General features: G+C 42.1%; 1 protein-coding gene across 3 annotated transcripts in view; it reads right to left on the bottom strand.

The window, feature by feature from the left end:
- Positions 1-1,293: 1,293 nt before the first annotated feature.
- Positions 1,294-16,503, bottom strand: part of MAPRE2 (microtubule associated protein RP/EB family member 2) — a 73,735-nt gene continuing 58,525 nt past the window's right edge. For all 3 annotated transcript variants that reach the window (XM_081950145.1, XM_081950146.1, XM_081950144.1), the window contains 5 exons: positions 8,242-8,387; positions 7,603-7,816; positions 5,150-5,289; positions 4,381-4,539; positions 1,294-3,835 (listed from right to left, as the gene is read on the bottom strand). In XM_081950145.1, coding sequence (XP_081806271.1) covers positions 3,764-3,835; positions 4,381-4,539; positions 5,150-5,289; positions 7,603-7,816; positions 8,242-8,387 — 731 coding nt within the window. In that variant the 3' untranslated portion in view covers positions 1,294-3,763. The remainder of the gene's footprint in view (positions 3,836-4,380; positions 4,540-5,149; positions 5,290-7,602; positions 7,817-8,241; positions 8,388-16,503) is intronic.

The following is a 16,503-nucleotide window of genomic DNA, read 5'->3' as shown; positions in this document are numbered from 1 at the left end:
TCTCAGCTATAATTGGAGAATGTAGAGACTTGAACTTTCCAATTGAGTTGACAGGCTAAGCCTGATTTAATTCGTAAGGTAATCATAGTGGAAAGCAGCCAGCTTGGACCAGAAATAAAGACAAGATCCTTTAGAAAGTATTGGAGGAGGAATTAATTTAATGCCAAGAAGAAGGTATCCTCATCAAAATACACTTCCTGTGTCACACAAGCTGCACCAGCAATGCAGCTACTACTTCAATTTGCCCCAAACAGCAGTACATGATTTGGCAAGGTCACTCAAGAGTGCACCTTTGTTTCTGCTGGTAAGCATTAATGGCATTCTGCCTTTCTTCCTATTATCAGGCATCCTTTGCCAGGGTTTACTAAGATATCATATCACTGCTGCTTTCTTCTATACCTCTGCCATCCTTTCCCATTATTCCTTTTGCTCTCCAGCAAACAGCAGGGGAGCACAAGGAAGCCATGAACTATGCTGGCCTCACTCATCTGCTTGGCTCTTACTTCACCTCCAACTGGAGTAAGCAGCATGAATGGCAGACAAATGGGGCTGTCTCTTCCATGCAGTTTTCCCTGCCCCCATTGCTGTTCCTCACTACAGCAAAAAAAGGCATTTTCAACAAGTTGTTCAGAAAATAGATGACAGAGTTGGCAGAGGAATCAACAGCCACAAATACAAATAAGATCCCCTCCTTATGTAGACATATCATAACTACACTGAGATAAAGCAGTATATACATAATTATTTCTTCAACTTTGCACTCTCTTTACTTACAGTATTTTTTTTATACATACATACAAACTTATTTCTGATGCCCTTGCAAACAGCCTTTGGATTAAGTTATACATTGTTAGTACAGTACTAGTAGTCATTTCCCCTTTCTTCAATTATGTCAAATTTTCAGATATTGCCTCAACAAGTCCCTGCAGTTGTCCTTGCAACTTTTTAAAGAAGAATTTGCCGTTGCCTCTTTCCTAGGGCTAAGAGAAAGTGACCGGCCCATGGTCACCCAGTGGGCTTTATACTTAATAATTTATAATGTTCTGGTTTCTAACTTGATACCTTAACTACTACACCAAACTGGTTCTCACTTTTAGTTATAATGGAGTGTTTATATTTATGCCTGTCTGTCTGTATCTATCAATCCATTATCTATCAATTTTAAAATGCTGTGTATAGTATGTTAAGTTTGGTTATGAAGCAATTTGCTTTGACAACTCAAAAACCCTATCCCATTTGTAAGTCATAAAACCCAACAACAGGATCTCACAAAGCTCACTTTAGCAAGACAGATTGTAACATTTTTTTTATTAAATATGTAAAAAGATAAACGCAAATCAAATTATTCACATATTCAGAGACAAAAAAAGTATATTCTGTCATGCGACAATTGGTGGGTAATGCAAAATGACTGGTACATCTGAATAAGACCTTTTTGCATCTATTATGTCATTATCTATTTATTATTAACAATACATGTTTACATTCCTTTCAGTTTACATTTAATATATAACCAAAGCTTTATAGTGTGCTATTCAGTAAAAGTAATTGCAAATGCATATTAAAACTGTAACGGAATAACAGGATTACTCACCACAGGGGAGTGGGGGGGTCCTTTTTCCTTCCAAGAGTCTCTCTCTCCCCTCAGCACAACTGAGCAGATCAGGTTTTATATTAAACTATTACCCTGCTGCCTCCTAAGCCAGCCACTTCCCATCTCCAAATTGGGGGGAAGTGTTCGATAGACTAGTCATACAAAGGGGGCCGTAGAAAACCAGGTACATTACTCTCCTCCCATGGACACAAAATATTCCTATGTGACAGGATGGTGAGCAGACAGGCTTTGGATGAGAGCAGTTTAGAAACAAACCTCGAAAAGCCCAAAAAACGCTTCAAAAGGAAGTATTTTAAAAGTTTTCCTAGAAGGAAAAAGAAACAGAGACATGACTGCATCGATGGAGATAGGAGTGTTAAAAAAATGACTTCTTCTGGTTTGTTTGTTTGTTTGTTTTAGCACAAGAAACATTTTGGAGGTGGCATAACGATAATAAATATTATGGATTTTTGTGTGTGTTGGATTATGACAGCATACAGCTTTTGAAAAATAATGATATTTATGAGTTTGATTATGCCTGCCAAGAGAAATCAAATCCTTTTCCTTAAAAATATTAAAAGATTTTCATTAGGAAAGGTGGAAAGTGTTACTTTATTTGTGATGAGTTGGCATAGTATAGCTTTGTAAATTCTTCTAAACTGAAGAGATGGAATTAAACTTCAGTTGAGCTACAGGGTTAAAGAGAGATTATAATACATGCTGCCTGAGCTGTAACTAAATATCATTCTGAAGCAAGAAATTTCAGAGAAAAAGAAACTTTGAAAGATGCAACACATCACTTACAGTAATAATAGAACTAGCATTTATGACCAGATCTAGAGTAGACTGAGACCTTCAGTGATGATAACCGGTACAATGAATTCTATTTGTTTTTTGCTAGAATACTTATAACCAATCCAATTTAAAACCAAGGAAAACATAAAACAGTGAATACAATGGAAAAATACTATAATTAGACTGTGAAAATGTGCAATTTAAATAAAGAATGTTTTAATATGATTTATTTCTATTATAAAAAATGTAACAATCTAAGTGCAAATTTAACTAGAAGTTAATAGAATGCATGGCAATGAATATTTCTGTAATCCAGCAATTTGTTTTTCCGTGCTACCAAATCTATTCATCCGGACTAAAATAACGATTAGCTTTTCTTTCTGGATAAAATATCCCCACTAATACAACCCGGAAACTAGCATTGCATCTGTGTGTACTTGAGTTACTCACTGACTTTTAGATTCCAAAAAGATGTATGACGTTCTTTAGAGGATTAACTGTGTAATTGTGCTAGTAAATAATCTGACATGCCCAACCACTAGTTTCTCCTCTCCTTTTCCACAGAAGAAAAAGTAAAAGTTTTTTTTTTTTCATAATCAGTGTAGCCAGCAGTGGTAATTAGAATATAGGTGACATCTTCAGACATATATACTGTAAAGATCTGTATAAATGCTTAAATTGACAAACACTGAATATAGAATTGAAACAGGAATAACCTTTCTAGAAGAAGGAAGTGTCCAAAGAAAGATTAGGCAGGCATGTATGCATCTTCCAATACTATAAGATACACTGTATAGCTTTCTAGCATGCTATGGATTATGACATCAGAAACATTACAGCTCTAGCATGTGTGATATTGTTCTAATTAGGTAAAATTATTTGAAATTACTTGAATTTGTCTATTTCAATTATTTCCCACTTTTGCCTTTTGTCCAAAGTAATGTTCATATGCACCGAATTATCATGAAATGTGTGAAACCTAACTGAATAGTACTTTTTGTTTTAAGAGATGCCCATATAAATAGTTTTGAACAAATTACAAATGTTATTCATACTTAAGACAGAAGGAAAAATAAATATATATATATATTATATTTATATATATATTTTTAAAAGTTGAACAAATTTCAAGCAGCCAGATAGTGACGTTGCAGTGGTAGAAACTGGGAACAAAGGTTGCAGACCTCCTTAGGTGCAAACGCTGATAGAAGACTTCTGCAAAACACATCTTGGCAAGTTGGCTGACACTCACTATGGTACATTTATGTTAATGGCAGACAGAGAGTGATTGGTTTCAAGTCTGAGGCCACACACATTCCATTCTTCCAAAGAAAGTTCCCACAGAAAATCAGAAATAGCCAGTGTGCCAGATGGTCAGTATTCTTCCTGCTGCTGGGGCTGTTCATGAACCTGTTCTTCACCATCATGTTCTTCTGTGTGGCTCTCCTATATAAGGTGGAAAACGAGAAACACAAATAAACAAACTTGATCAAACACTAAAAACAAAATTCTGTCTGCTTATCTTTCTAAAAAAAATATTAGTGAGTTCAACATTTCTTAATCTTTACCACATAGATAGTTAAAATCATTAGGAGTCTTATACACATTTCCTAATTACTAACATTTTTATTTTAATTTAAAGCTAGGTTTATGTGTGAAGGAGAGAGAGTAAGAGAGCTTGAAACCTGTATACAGGGAAACTGAGTTTCAAATATAAACATGATTCACTGGGAATCATAGAATGGTAAACTGACATTTTTCTCTATCTGAATTTTGGATCTAATCAATATCAACTCCTCCAGAATGTTCATAATACTTTAATGGACTAATTTCTGCAAAGAAATTATATGCCTTAGCTAAAACCACTTTGTGGAATAACTACCATAGAGAGACAATATTGGAAGACCTTGAATATGAATGTTACCCAATTCCATTAAAACTACATTAGTTATGCTATTGTGTAGAGGGAAAAATAGATGATGAAGACATACATGTTCTTCTGAAGCATACAGAACTTCCAGTAACCGTTGAACAAGATCGTTGTTTTCTTCTCCGTGTTCTTGACATAGAAGCTCAATCTCCCTTAATTTCCCAAAATAGAAATCTCTTTCCTTTTCCACACCTTCAAGTGCAAGTTTTAATGAATGTACCTGTGAAAATAAAAATTTAGGTAACTGTATATTTATATAGCAAATCCTACAAAACTGCATAATTGCTAGGGAAACAATGTTCACATGCATTCAATATACTGGCAGAGCGCTCAGGCCACCACAGGTACCCCCAACACAAATGATGAGCTGGCCACGCCTCCTGGCCACACACACCCGAGGTCAGACAAAACCATCAATGAAATAGAGTTTGACATCCCTGCATAGACCTTCTATTCATAAAACCAGTAGTATAGGGTTTTCTTGGGGAAAGGGGGTCAAATGACTTATATTTTGGGTTGTTCAACAAGGCCACCCAAATATGTAGACTCTTAGAGGACAATGATTTATGTTATACAATTACTATAATGATATAATGAGATATCACTTGACTAAATGTTTACAAAGCATGTTATCATCCCAGGTTCCTCCGCTGGCATAAAAAATAACTAAGGTAATTGGTTGAAAATGTAATGATCTTCCAAGTAGGTCAGCAAGAACCAGTGCTTAATTGTTGAAAACTGCTATGGTTATCTGCTTAGAATCATACTACATTTTACTGCCTTGCTCAAATGCAGAGGTATTTCCCATTTTGGTGGCCTAAGCCTATTACCTGTTCGCTGAGCTGTATGACTTGCGTCTCCAAATCTTTATCAGATTTTGACACTGAACTGCTTGGCGGTGTTTTTTTTGCTGATGATGGACGAGATGATGTGGAGCCAGGTTTTGATGCAGGACTGGATTTGGCAGCACCTGAAAAAATATATATTAAAATAGATATTAAAATATTAGTTAGAACCAAGACTCTTGTCACTTAAGAAACCAACTGTGATGAATTTGGAAAATGAGTATGTAAAGCATTATATGATTCAGTGGGCAATGATCTTTAGATATAAAGTAATGCTTGAACAATGGGAGAGTATGTGGACAAAAGGTCTAACATTCACATTAAATTATAATTTAAAAGAATTTTTTTATAAGATGATATGTAAAAGCCGACAAGTTGGCAAAGCATATGGTAAGGACTTGGTCCAGAGAGTCATGCCAAGGTTGTGCTAAATAGGGAGCTGCCAGCCAGCCCAGGTTAGTCCAGGTCAAAATCCCCAGCCTGCACCTACTTTGCTTTTGCTTGGTTCCCAGGAGGCACCAGCACAAGCAGCTGTTTTGAAAGATCTTAGCTGGCAGCCGTAAGAAAAAAGCAAGCGGCATTTGGTGCACAAAATCCTGGTAGGCAGATTGGTAATACACATGGAAATGTGTTATGAGCTGAGACTGCTGAAGTCAGGACGCACAGGGGCAGGGAGCCCAGCAGAAGGGGAAAGATGGCAGAGGTAGCCGGCAGAATGCAGGCTGGCTAAAGTGCACAGATGGGGTAAAGATAAGGCAACCGGGGATGCTTGAAGTGGAGGCAAGCAGAGCAGGATAGGAGAAGTCTGAGATCCTCACCTAACAATGGTATGATCTTGGTTTAACAATCACTGGGATTACTGAAACTGCTGTTGCCAAGGGGTGCAGTTCACCTAATATCCACTTTGCTTAGAAATGGAAATTCCAGACCCAATTAGGGTCCTTCAGATTGTTTGGTATTATTTCCCCTTATATAACTTTTGCTTATCTCTTCTCCCACAGAACTAGAAGAATCCCCTTTTCTTGTTCTTGTTGAAGTAGCTGAAATGTGTGAATCATTTGTTCAGAGAATTTTTAAAAAGTTGTTCAGAAAAAAATTGGAATCTAGTAGAGACCTCAGAAATTGTCTACTTACAGTAGATTCAGGACATATATCAATGCTATACTATTGGCAAACTTCTAAGGATGTATGCAAGAGTACTCAAATTGGAAATGCTTCCAATGAAAAATGTTCTATTCAAGCTTGATTGAAACAGTCCATATTTTGCTCAAAACAGGCCATTCAAACTCAAGACAAGGCATTTTGAATTTGAAACAGCTCAATTGAAATGTGTTCCATATGTCTAGGGCAGTTTTTTGGCTCGCATGCCAAAAGCGGGGGGAGCGCAGGGGGTCGTGCACAGGCATGCCACACTTGCTTTGTGCAAGACCCTAGTGCGCATGCGCACACAACCAGCACCCCCCATTTTTGGCATGTTTTTTTCCCCTCCCCAGGCTCCAGAAGCTTTAAAGGAGCCTGGGGAGGGCCAAAACAGCCCCCCACCCCGCCAGAGGCCCTCTGGAGGCTTCAGGAGCTTCCCTGAAACCTCTGGAGCGCGAAAAACTGGCCCTACGGGCAAACCGGAAGTTCAGGAATGGACTTCCGGTTTGCTCGTAGGGACGGTTTTAGCCCTCCGGAGCATTCAGGAGCCCTCAGGAAGCTTCCCTGAAGGCTCCGGAGGGCAAAAAACAATACAGAAGTGACTACCATAAAAACAGAAGTGACTTCCGGGTTGCTTGCAGGGCCGATTTTCGCTCTCCGGAGCATTCATGAGCCCCCAGGAGGCTTCCCTGAGGCTCCGGAGGGCTAAAATCGCCCCTACGAGCTACCCAGAAATCACTTGTAGTGTCATTTTTTGCCCTCCGGAGCCTTCAGGGAAGCCTCCTGAGGGTTCCTGAATGCTCTAGAGGGCTAAAACCAGCCCTACGAGAAAACCAGAAGTCCGTTCCCAAAATTCTGGTTTGCCCGTAGGGCTGGTTTTTCACGCTCCAGAGGCTTTACAGTCTACAGCTGCTACATCAGCAACTGAACATGTATATGAGCCACAATTACATACAGAAGTGCACTTGTTTACATGTGTATGCTGAAGGAAGATGGAAATCAAGTTTTGGCAAGAGGAAAACCTAACCCGACTCATCCTAAAAGAGAACATCATTGGGATAAATTTACTCTTCTTGCCAAAGAGACAGTTGTACATAAACTCTATTTGGGAACTGTACTATCATATTTTATATATTTCTAGAGGACATCATAGCCCCCATAAATCACAGTATGTTATATGATGCAGTGTGGGGGAAAAAGCCATTGTCTTTTAAAGTTAGTAATAAAGTTGTATTTTTAACGTATTATTCAAAAATTACAACTGTAAATAGCAATAGTTCACAATCGTGGATAAATACCTGCTGTAGGAGAGTTTGCATGATGAGACTTTTTTGGCAGATTAAAGATCTGTTCCCCAGGATCAGGTGGTGGAATTGCATCTTGTCCTTGCCGAGCCTCTACTGGATCATATTCTTTCCCATCATAGTTAGCATCAAAAAATTTCTTAAACCACTGTATGAAATCAAGGTTATCTTGGAAGCGTCCCTTTACTAATTTCTCCACTGGAATGACCTATATGACAAAACAAGGCAGATCAGCGATTTAAAATGCCAACAGAAGAATTTCAATAAAAAATGTTTCCAAATACTAATAACAACAGTGTAATACCAAATAGTAAATGTAATAACAAAAATTACTATACAAAATTTTGTGTTCCTCCTCCCAAAAGTGTAGTCCTTGTTGGTATCATCTACATAATTTATATAAGAAATGTAATATATTGCATGTTCTCAGTGCTTTTTAAAACATTAGAGAACAAATTCCCTTTTGAGCATATCTATTTATAAGACTACCTAGCCAATAAAATATCACATTTATTTTAGCTCCTATAAAAGGAGCCATCACTTATACCATTCATCAATTTCAAACATCCTTTTTCTATTAAATAGATAATTGAATAGTAGTATAGACAGCTCTGCATAAACTGGAATCCTTACCTTATCCACATTCATTCTTTTAAATGATGCTTGCAGAAGTTTGAAGTTATGAATATACTCATGTTCAAGCTTTGCTTGAAATTTTACTTTCCTCAAACTAATACACCCCGGGAACAACATATCCATGAACTGGCAGTAAGCTGCTCCTAGAACAAGAGAACAGAGGCATATTATTTGCAGTGCAAGCAAATAAGCTAGCCAAGGGTCACAAGAAACAAAGTAAATAGACTTACTTATCACCCAGCTCAAAAAGGAACAAAAAGACCCAAGCACACCTCCACCATTTATCAGCACCCAGATCAGTATAGATTAACTCCAAGCTTAACATCAGACCAACAATCAAGTAAACAACACCCCAATCAAGAAACTGCTAAAGAAGCAAACAGCCCAATCAAAGAATCTCTAAGATCACCCCCACCAACAGTAACAAGCAAGCGGCTAAAATACAAACTGACAGCAAACTGCACTGATGATGTTATCTAGTTTGAATCATTTGCAACAAAACAAGCTAAGCACCCCTCATGTCAATCCTCAATTACAAATATTCTCTTTTATTAAGACTTACTTATTCCAATTGCAACAATATGATTAAATATTAAACTTCTATCTTAATATCAGATGGAAGCAATATGTACATTTAGTTTTAGTATGTGACTGCTTTTCCAAGCACATCTGCAACATTAGAATTGTAACAAATGTGCATCATTAGAATGTTATCAAGAAACATTCCAGTAAATACAGTACAAAAAGTCTCTACAGAATATGCAAGACAAACTAGCATATTGGACTTATCTTAAAAATTAAAAGTGCTTAACTGATTTTTAAGAACCATTGATTTTCAAAGCATTTACTTTTTAATATTTAATTATTATTTTGCCTACTGGTATATCCCATCTTTATTATTTTTATAAACAACTCAAAGTGGTGAACATATCTAATATACCTTCTTCCTCTTATTTTCCTCACAACAACTCTGTGAGGCAAGTTGGTGTTCAAGAAAATGACTGGCCCAAACTCACCTAGCTGACTTTTTTTTTTTATTAAGGTGGGACTAGAACTCACGGTCTCCTGGCTTTCTAGCTTGGTATCTTAACCACTAGACCAGGGGTGTCAAACTCGATTTCATTGAGGGCTGCATCAGGGTTGTGTTTGACCTGGGGTGTTTGGCCAGAGTGGTCATGCCCAGCTCAATGTCACTTATGTCTGGGGCACTTGGGGTGGCCCGGGAAGGCCCCCCAGTTCCATTTTCAGATGGGACAGCCTCCTGCAGTGCTCTGCCAGCAAAAATGGGTGTGCCCCCCCCCAGCTCCATTTTTGCTGGCAGAGGCACTGTGGGCCGGTCCTTTGCTGTTTCTAGGGTGGCCCCATGGGTCACATCTAAACACCCGTATCTGGCCCTCTGGCCTTGAATTTGACACCCCTGCACTAGACCAAAATGGTTCTCTATTTGCTTAGATTCCTCACCAAAATTATAAAAATGTTGTGTTTTGTTCACAGAATAGTACCTATAGTCCCAGTGAAAACTTTAGATAGCTCATAAATTCCTGACAAGAAAAAAGAAGCTGCCATAGCCTGAAAGCCACAAGAACAATTTCAGAGAAACAAGCCCGAATTTGGACAAAACTGAGTGGAAAAAAAAATAGCAAAAGTTTGTCGGTTGCAGGAAGATTTCAGTAAGAGGCAGAAAGACTCATTAATTCTGGCAATCTAATATGGTGTTCATCCTGAACAGTACCACAAACAATAGCTTATGCTACCTAATTAGTTGACAATGTTAAATTAATCAGTAATGTTGTCAATCAAAGTGCTGTAGGCAAGAGCAGCCTCACTTAACAGTAAATCTAGCAAAGATTATAATCCAATTCAAAGATGGCAAAGAATCAGATTTCTAATCCAGTAAATATTGGTGAAATCTTGCACAAATATACATGCTGTTAAGGGACAGTATCTGTCCTTTACTACAAAAGCTAAATTAATGCTTTGTCTTTCAGCTACATTTATTTGCTTTATCAACATTTGGTTTAATAGACCCTAAAATAAAATGGGGCATTGTATCTGATATGATAGGAAAACTATGAATAAATCACTTTGTTTTCTGATAATGAATTAATATTTAACTTAAAACTCTTCTAAATGTCCTGAAATGAAAAAAAGCAACCAAAACATTAGATTCTCCTCCCTTAGTCTACAACAGAATGCCGAGCAGAAGACTGTTCTGTGACCAATATTTTGTCAGTTAATCTCAATGGAAGCATTATCAGATATACTGTACATGAACTGGTATTATCAGTGGAACATCTTGTCAACATCAATAGAACAGTTTGCCTTCCAGAATTGTAGGTGTTCCATTGCTGGAAGTTTTCAAGAAAAGATTGGATAATCATTTCTCTGGCATGGTATAAGGACTCCTACCTTCGACAAGAGGTTAGACTGGAAGGCCTTCAAGGTCCCTTCCAGCTGATTCTATGGAGTTTACTCCATCAGTATTTTTCCACTACTATCAGGAGTAACAACATATTGTCATATTTTTTATTTTATTTATTTGTATCCTGCCTTTATTATTTTTACAAATAACTCAAGGTGGCGAACATATCCAATACATCTTCGTCCTCCTATTCTCCCCACAATAAACCTGTGAAATGAGTTTATCTGAGAGTGACTGGCCCAAGGTCATCCAACTAGCTTTCATATCTAAAATACTAAACCTTGGTCTCTTGTTTTCTACCCTGGCACCTTAACTATTAGACCAAGTGGGTTCCCTTTTGCCACATACATAGCTGTTGATGCATTTAATCTTAATGATTTTTAATGACATCTTGCAAGGTGACCAGGGAAGTTTGAGCTTGTGGAACAGGAGGAAGTGAACAAAGTCCTCTCAGCTGCTAATTCAGCTACTTGCATATAGGTAGTTCTTGATTTATGATCACAATTCAGCCTATTTCTGTTGTTAGGTGCAACATTTGTTAAGTGAGTTATGCCCCATTTTACGACTTTTCTTGCCACAGATGTTAAGTGAATCACAGCAGTAGATAACTTAGTAGCATGGTTATTAAGTGAATCTGGCTTTCCCATGGGCTTTGCTTGTCAGAAAGTCACAAAAGGGAATCATATGACCCTGGGACACAGCAACGGTCGTATTAACCAGTTGCCAAGTGTCTGAGTTTTGATCACATGATCATGGGGATGCTACAGAAGAGCAGGTAAGAGGTAGAGTATTCGTTGTGTCTCTTCTTGACCTCTCAGTGCATTTGATACCATCAATGATGATATCCTCCTGGGCTGGTTCCAGGAATTGGAAGTGAGTGTTTCTTATTTCTTATTTATTTATTTATTATTTATTTAATTTGACTTCTTAGTTGCCCCCTCTCCCCCCAGGGACGTACAATAGCAACAATCACAACAATATAATATGGAGGAGGTAGAAAATAAATAAATAAATTACAGTACTTTGAAACAATTAAAACCCCAATGACAGTTAAAATTTAAAAATTAAAATTAACAATTAAAAATGCCCAAGAGGTGGAGAAGCTCTAAATTTAAGCCAGGCCGGCTAGTCGGAACAGGTGGGTCTTCAATTTCATACGGAAGGAGCGGAGGTCAGTTGTTGTCCTAATGTCTGGGGGGAGGTCATTCCAAAGGGTAGGGCCCATCACAGAGAAGGCCCTACTCCTGGGCGCCGCCCTCTGACACTCTCTGGAGGACGGCACCCGGAGAAGTCCCTCTCTGTGCGAGCGAATAGGTCGCAGGGATGTGTGGGGCAGGACGCGATCCCGCAGGTAACTAGGCCCTGTGCCATGGAGCGCTTTAAAGATGGTGACTAACACCTTGAAGCGCACCCGGTGTACTCGTTGTACTGGGTTGTACTCGTTCTCCTCCTTCCTCTGGATTGGCTTCAGTTGGTGTTGATAGATGGGGAGAGTCAGATTGTGCCCCCTATTTTGTGTAGTGCCTCGAGTTCTCTTTCTTCTTCTATTTAACATCTACATGAGGTCACTGAGTGAGGTGCTTCATCAGTTTGGGGTGAGATTATCATCAATATGCAGATGATACCCAGCTTTACACAGTATCTCTAATCCCTTTAAGTGATTCTGTGGATGTCTTATCCCAAGGTCTGGAGGCTGTTCGGGTCTGAATGGGGAGAAACAGGCTCAACTGGAATAGCTGTGGGTATTTGGACCTTCCAAAAACAAGGTTCTTTCATTTCTAGTTTTGAATGGGAACAGACCTGGTGCACAATTTGGAGATTTTCCTAGGCCAGGGATGTCAAACTCTATTTCTTTGAGGGCCTCATCAGGGTTGTGTTTGATCTTGGGGGGTGGGGGGTGGCAAAGGTTGGGCATGACCAGCTCAACGTCACTCAAGTTGCTTGTAGTGGCACAAGCGCTCTGCCAGCGAAAATGGGCTCCAAGTTCCATTTCGACTGCAACGGCCTCCTGCAACCCTCTGCCAGGAAAAATGTGCTCCTGAGCTCACCTCCTGAAACCCCCTGCCAGCAAAAAAGGAGCTTGGGAAGGCTGCATGCGGTCCTCCTGAGCTCGGTTTTCACTGGCAGAAGTACCGTGGGCCAGTCCTTCACTGTTTCCAGGGTGCCCCCATGGGCCAGATCTAAGCACCCCATGGACCAGTTTCAAGGGCCCCTGACCTTGAATTTGACACCCCTGTCCTAGACTCAAAGCTCCTGTTTGAAGAGCAGGTGGCAGCTGGGGCTAGGAGAGCCTTCGCACACCTTTGGGATAGTGCACCAGTTGCGCCCATTCCTGGAACAGGAGGCCCTGCTTACCATGCTCTTGTAATAGCCCGCTTAGATTACTGCAATGCACTCTACAAGGGGCTGCCCTTGGAAGAGCATTTGGAAACTTCAACCTGTGTGACTTGGGATCAGGTTACCTGAGGGATCATCTTTTTCCAAGACTTCGACCCATCCAACTTGATCCAACAGCTTAGCCATGTTGCACATCCCATCACCCAAATTTGAGTTGAGTGGTCAAAACTAGAAGACAGGCTCTCTCTCTTTTTTTGTTAAAGCCTCTGTCTTATGGAATATTCTCTTTAAAAATTTGGTTATGTACATGGGCGTGGATCCCAGAATGTGTTATATCCTTATTTAAATCCAGAAACGCTTTTATTTAGGACTGAAAATAGCTGTGATTAATTTACTTAAAATAAAGGCAGGAATTAATGCAAAATCAATATATTCTCCAAACCTCCCAGGTTAACAGAACCTGTTACTAAAATTACTGAAATGAAAAGATGTCATAAATAAACAGACTCACATTATGGAAAACAGAAAACTTGCCCTGCTGAGGCGCAACCATCCTACTGATTTAGTTGTCATGAGACATATAATGTAATTAAAAATTAGTGTTTTGGGATCCAAAAAACACTGGGAACAACTTCAGACTGCCCTCTCCAAAATACAGAAAGACCATTGGCTTACCTGAAGGGTCCTTTTCTGTGCACCGTGGGAGAGTCCTAGCAATGGGTTAATTTGGTCTGGTTGCCCTTGGACTGAGGAACTTTTTTTTCCTTTGACCACACCTCCTAGTGTGGCCACTCCCCAGAATTTTGAGATGGTCTGGATCGTGAGGATGAAGTGGAAGCGTCCCAGAAGATAGTTCCTGTTGACATGAAGACCACAAATCCCTGGACGGAACAGCCAGGGCGGGTTGGACTCTCCAGCGGTGCACAGAAAAGGGCCCTTCAGGTAAGCCAATGGTCTTTTTCCTGTGCACAGCTTGGAGAGTCCAAGCAATGGGACATACCCAAGTTATTGTCCATCTGGGTGGGCAGAAGCAGACTCCTGGGATTCGGTCAGAGATACAACCATCTGGAGCACCCTCCTGCCAAAGGAGGCCTCAGCTGAGGCAAATACGTCCAGTTTGTAATGCCTAACGAAGGGTGACGGGGAAGACCACATAGCCGCCCTGCATGTCGGTTATCGAGGCTTGGGTGGCCCAGGCCGCAGACGTGGCCGTGCTCCGTGTGGAGTGCGCAGTAATTCCTCGAGGCACCGACCTGGACTGGCTCTCATAAGCAGAAGCGATGCAAGCACGTAGCCATCTGCCTACCATGGAAGACGACACCTTCTTGCCCAAGGAGCCCGGCTGAAAAAAAATGAAGAGGGCCTCTGACCTCTGGAACTCCAAAGTGCGGGCGATGTAAACTTTCAGAGCCCTCCTAACGTCCAGTTTGTGCCAAGAACGCTCCGTGGGATGCGACGGGCATGGGCAGAAGTCCAGCAAAATGATGTCCTGTGCCCTTTTGAACCAAGTGTTGACCTTTGGGATAAAGGCCGGGTCCAGTCTCAAAACCACCCTGTCAGTATGGACGACACACAGGTCCTGGCGGACAGACAGAGCCGCCAGTTCTGAGATACAACGGGTGGACGTTATGGCAATGAGAAAGGCTGTCTTGAGGGTAAGGTGACGTAAGGACGCCATGCGAAGGGGTTCAAAGGGTGGAGAAGTGAGTGCCTGAAGAACCACAGACAGCTGCTAGGTGGGGTAGAGGTGAACTGTGGGAGGGCGAAGATTAGAGGCTCGCTTGAGGAAGCAGCGCACCCTGGGAATCCTGCTGAGGGGCAGGGTAGGGTCACCAGCCCAGACAGTGGAAAGGGCAGCCACCTGACGATGGAGAGTGTTGGGGGCAAGACCCTTGGCGAATCCTCCCTATAGGAAATCCAGGACGCGTGACACAGGGGCTGTGACTGGATCAAGGTGCAAGTCCTTGCACCACTTGGCAAAGGTGGCCCAGGAAGAAACATAAATCCTTGTTGAAGAAGGACGTCTAGCCGCTTATATGGTGTGCACCACCTCCTCTGACAAACCTTCCCCCCTTAGCAGGTCCCCCTCAAGTGCCAGACGGCCAGCTGGAGCCACTGAGGTTCCGGATGGACAACGGCCCCCTGGCTGAGGGAGACCTGATCCGGGGGGATCCGCCACGAAGTCGACACCGACAGGCTGACGAGGTCGGTGAACCACGATCTCCGGGGCCAATGGGGGGCCACGAGGATAACCTCCGCCCCCTCCACGATGATCTTGTTGAGAACCTGCGGAAGGAGGTGTAGAGGGGGAAAGGCATATAGCAGGCCTCTGGGACAGGTGCAGCGAAGGGCATTCGTCCCTTCCGCCCCTGGAGAGTGGAAGCAGGAGAAGAACCGCTGAAGTTGTGCATTGTCCCTGGACGCAAAGAGGTCGACTGTCGGGGTGCCGAATCTGCGGGACAACTGGCGGAACAGAGCAGGATCCAATCTCCATTCCGCAGGGTCTATGGTGGTCCTGCTCAACCAGTCCACCTGGGTGTTGTCCACTCCCGAGATGTGGTCGGAGCGGAGGGACACTAGACGACTTTCCGCCCAGCGGCCCAGGGTCTCTGTTTCTCTCATCAATTTCTTGGATCTGGTGCTGCCCTGGCGGTTGATGTGCACCTTGGTGGCCACATTGGCTGTCATTAACAGTACGTGACGCTGGCGAATGGAATGGAGGAAGTGATGAAGGCCAGCCGTGCGGCCCGCAGTTCCAGAAGATTGATGCTGTAGGCCGTCTCCATTGGGGACCACCTGCCTTGAACCATGAGATGATTCATGTGCGCCTCTCCTCGAAGAGATGACCTTTGAGAAGTGCAGAGGATGTCCACCATCGGAGAGACCTCTTCACTGTCGGGGGGATGCGCACCAACATGGCTGAGTTGCTCCTGGAGGCCCTCTGGTGGGGTAGGAGGAGCCATTGAAGCGCCCTGGAATGGAGTCGAGCCCAGGGAACGATCGAGATGCACGAGATCATTTCCCCCAACAGCTGCGACAGAAGGACAACTGGAACCTGCCTCGTGTGCATCACCTTGTGGGCCCTGGACACTAAGCCCTCTAACCTGTCTTGGGAGAGGAATACCCTGCACAAGGAGGTGTCTATCACCACCCCCAGGTGGTTGAGTCTGGATGTGGGGGCAAGGTGGCTTTTCTCCAGATTTAGGGATAAACTGTGACTTCTGAGGGTCCTCATGGTGACGCGGAGATCCCGCAAGGCCTGCTGCCTGGACGACGACTGTATGAGGATGTCGTCCAGATAACATTGCAGCCTTATGGGCCTGCGCCTGAGCTGGGCCGCTACGACTGCCAGGACCTAAGTGAACGTCCTGGGCGCTGATGACAGGCCGAATGGGAGGGCCCGTGAGTGCCTTCTGCGGCCGCTTGCTTCTCCGCGGCAGCTGAGGGTGAGAAAAGCTAGTGGGAAACGAAAAAACTTGACGGAAAAACAATAAACAGGG

The sequence above is a fragment of the Natrix helvetica genome (assembly GCF_964273705.1).
Source record: "Natrix helvetica genome assembly, chromosome: 4".
Classification (NCBI taxonomy): Eukaryota; Metazoa; Chordata; class Lepidosauria; order Squamata; family Natricidae; genus Natrix; species Natrix helvetica.
Note: the sequence above shows the minus strand (reverse complement) of the source record. Positions and strands in the feature narration are given on the sequence as shown.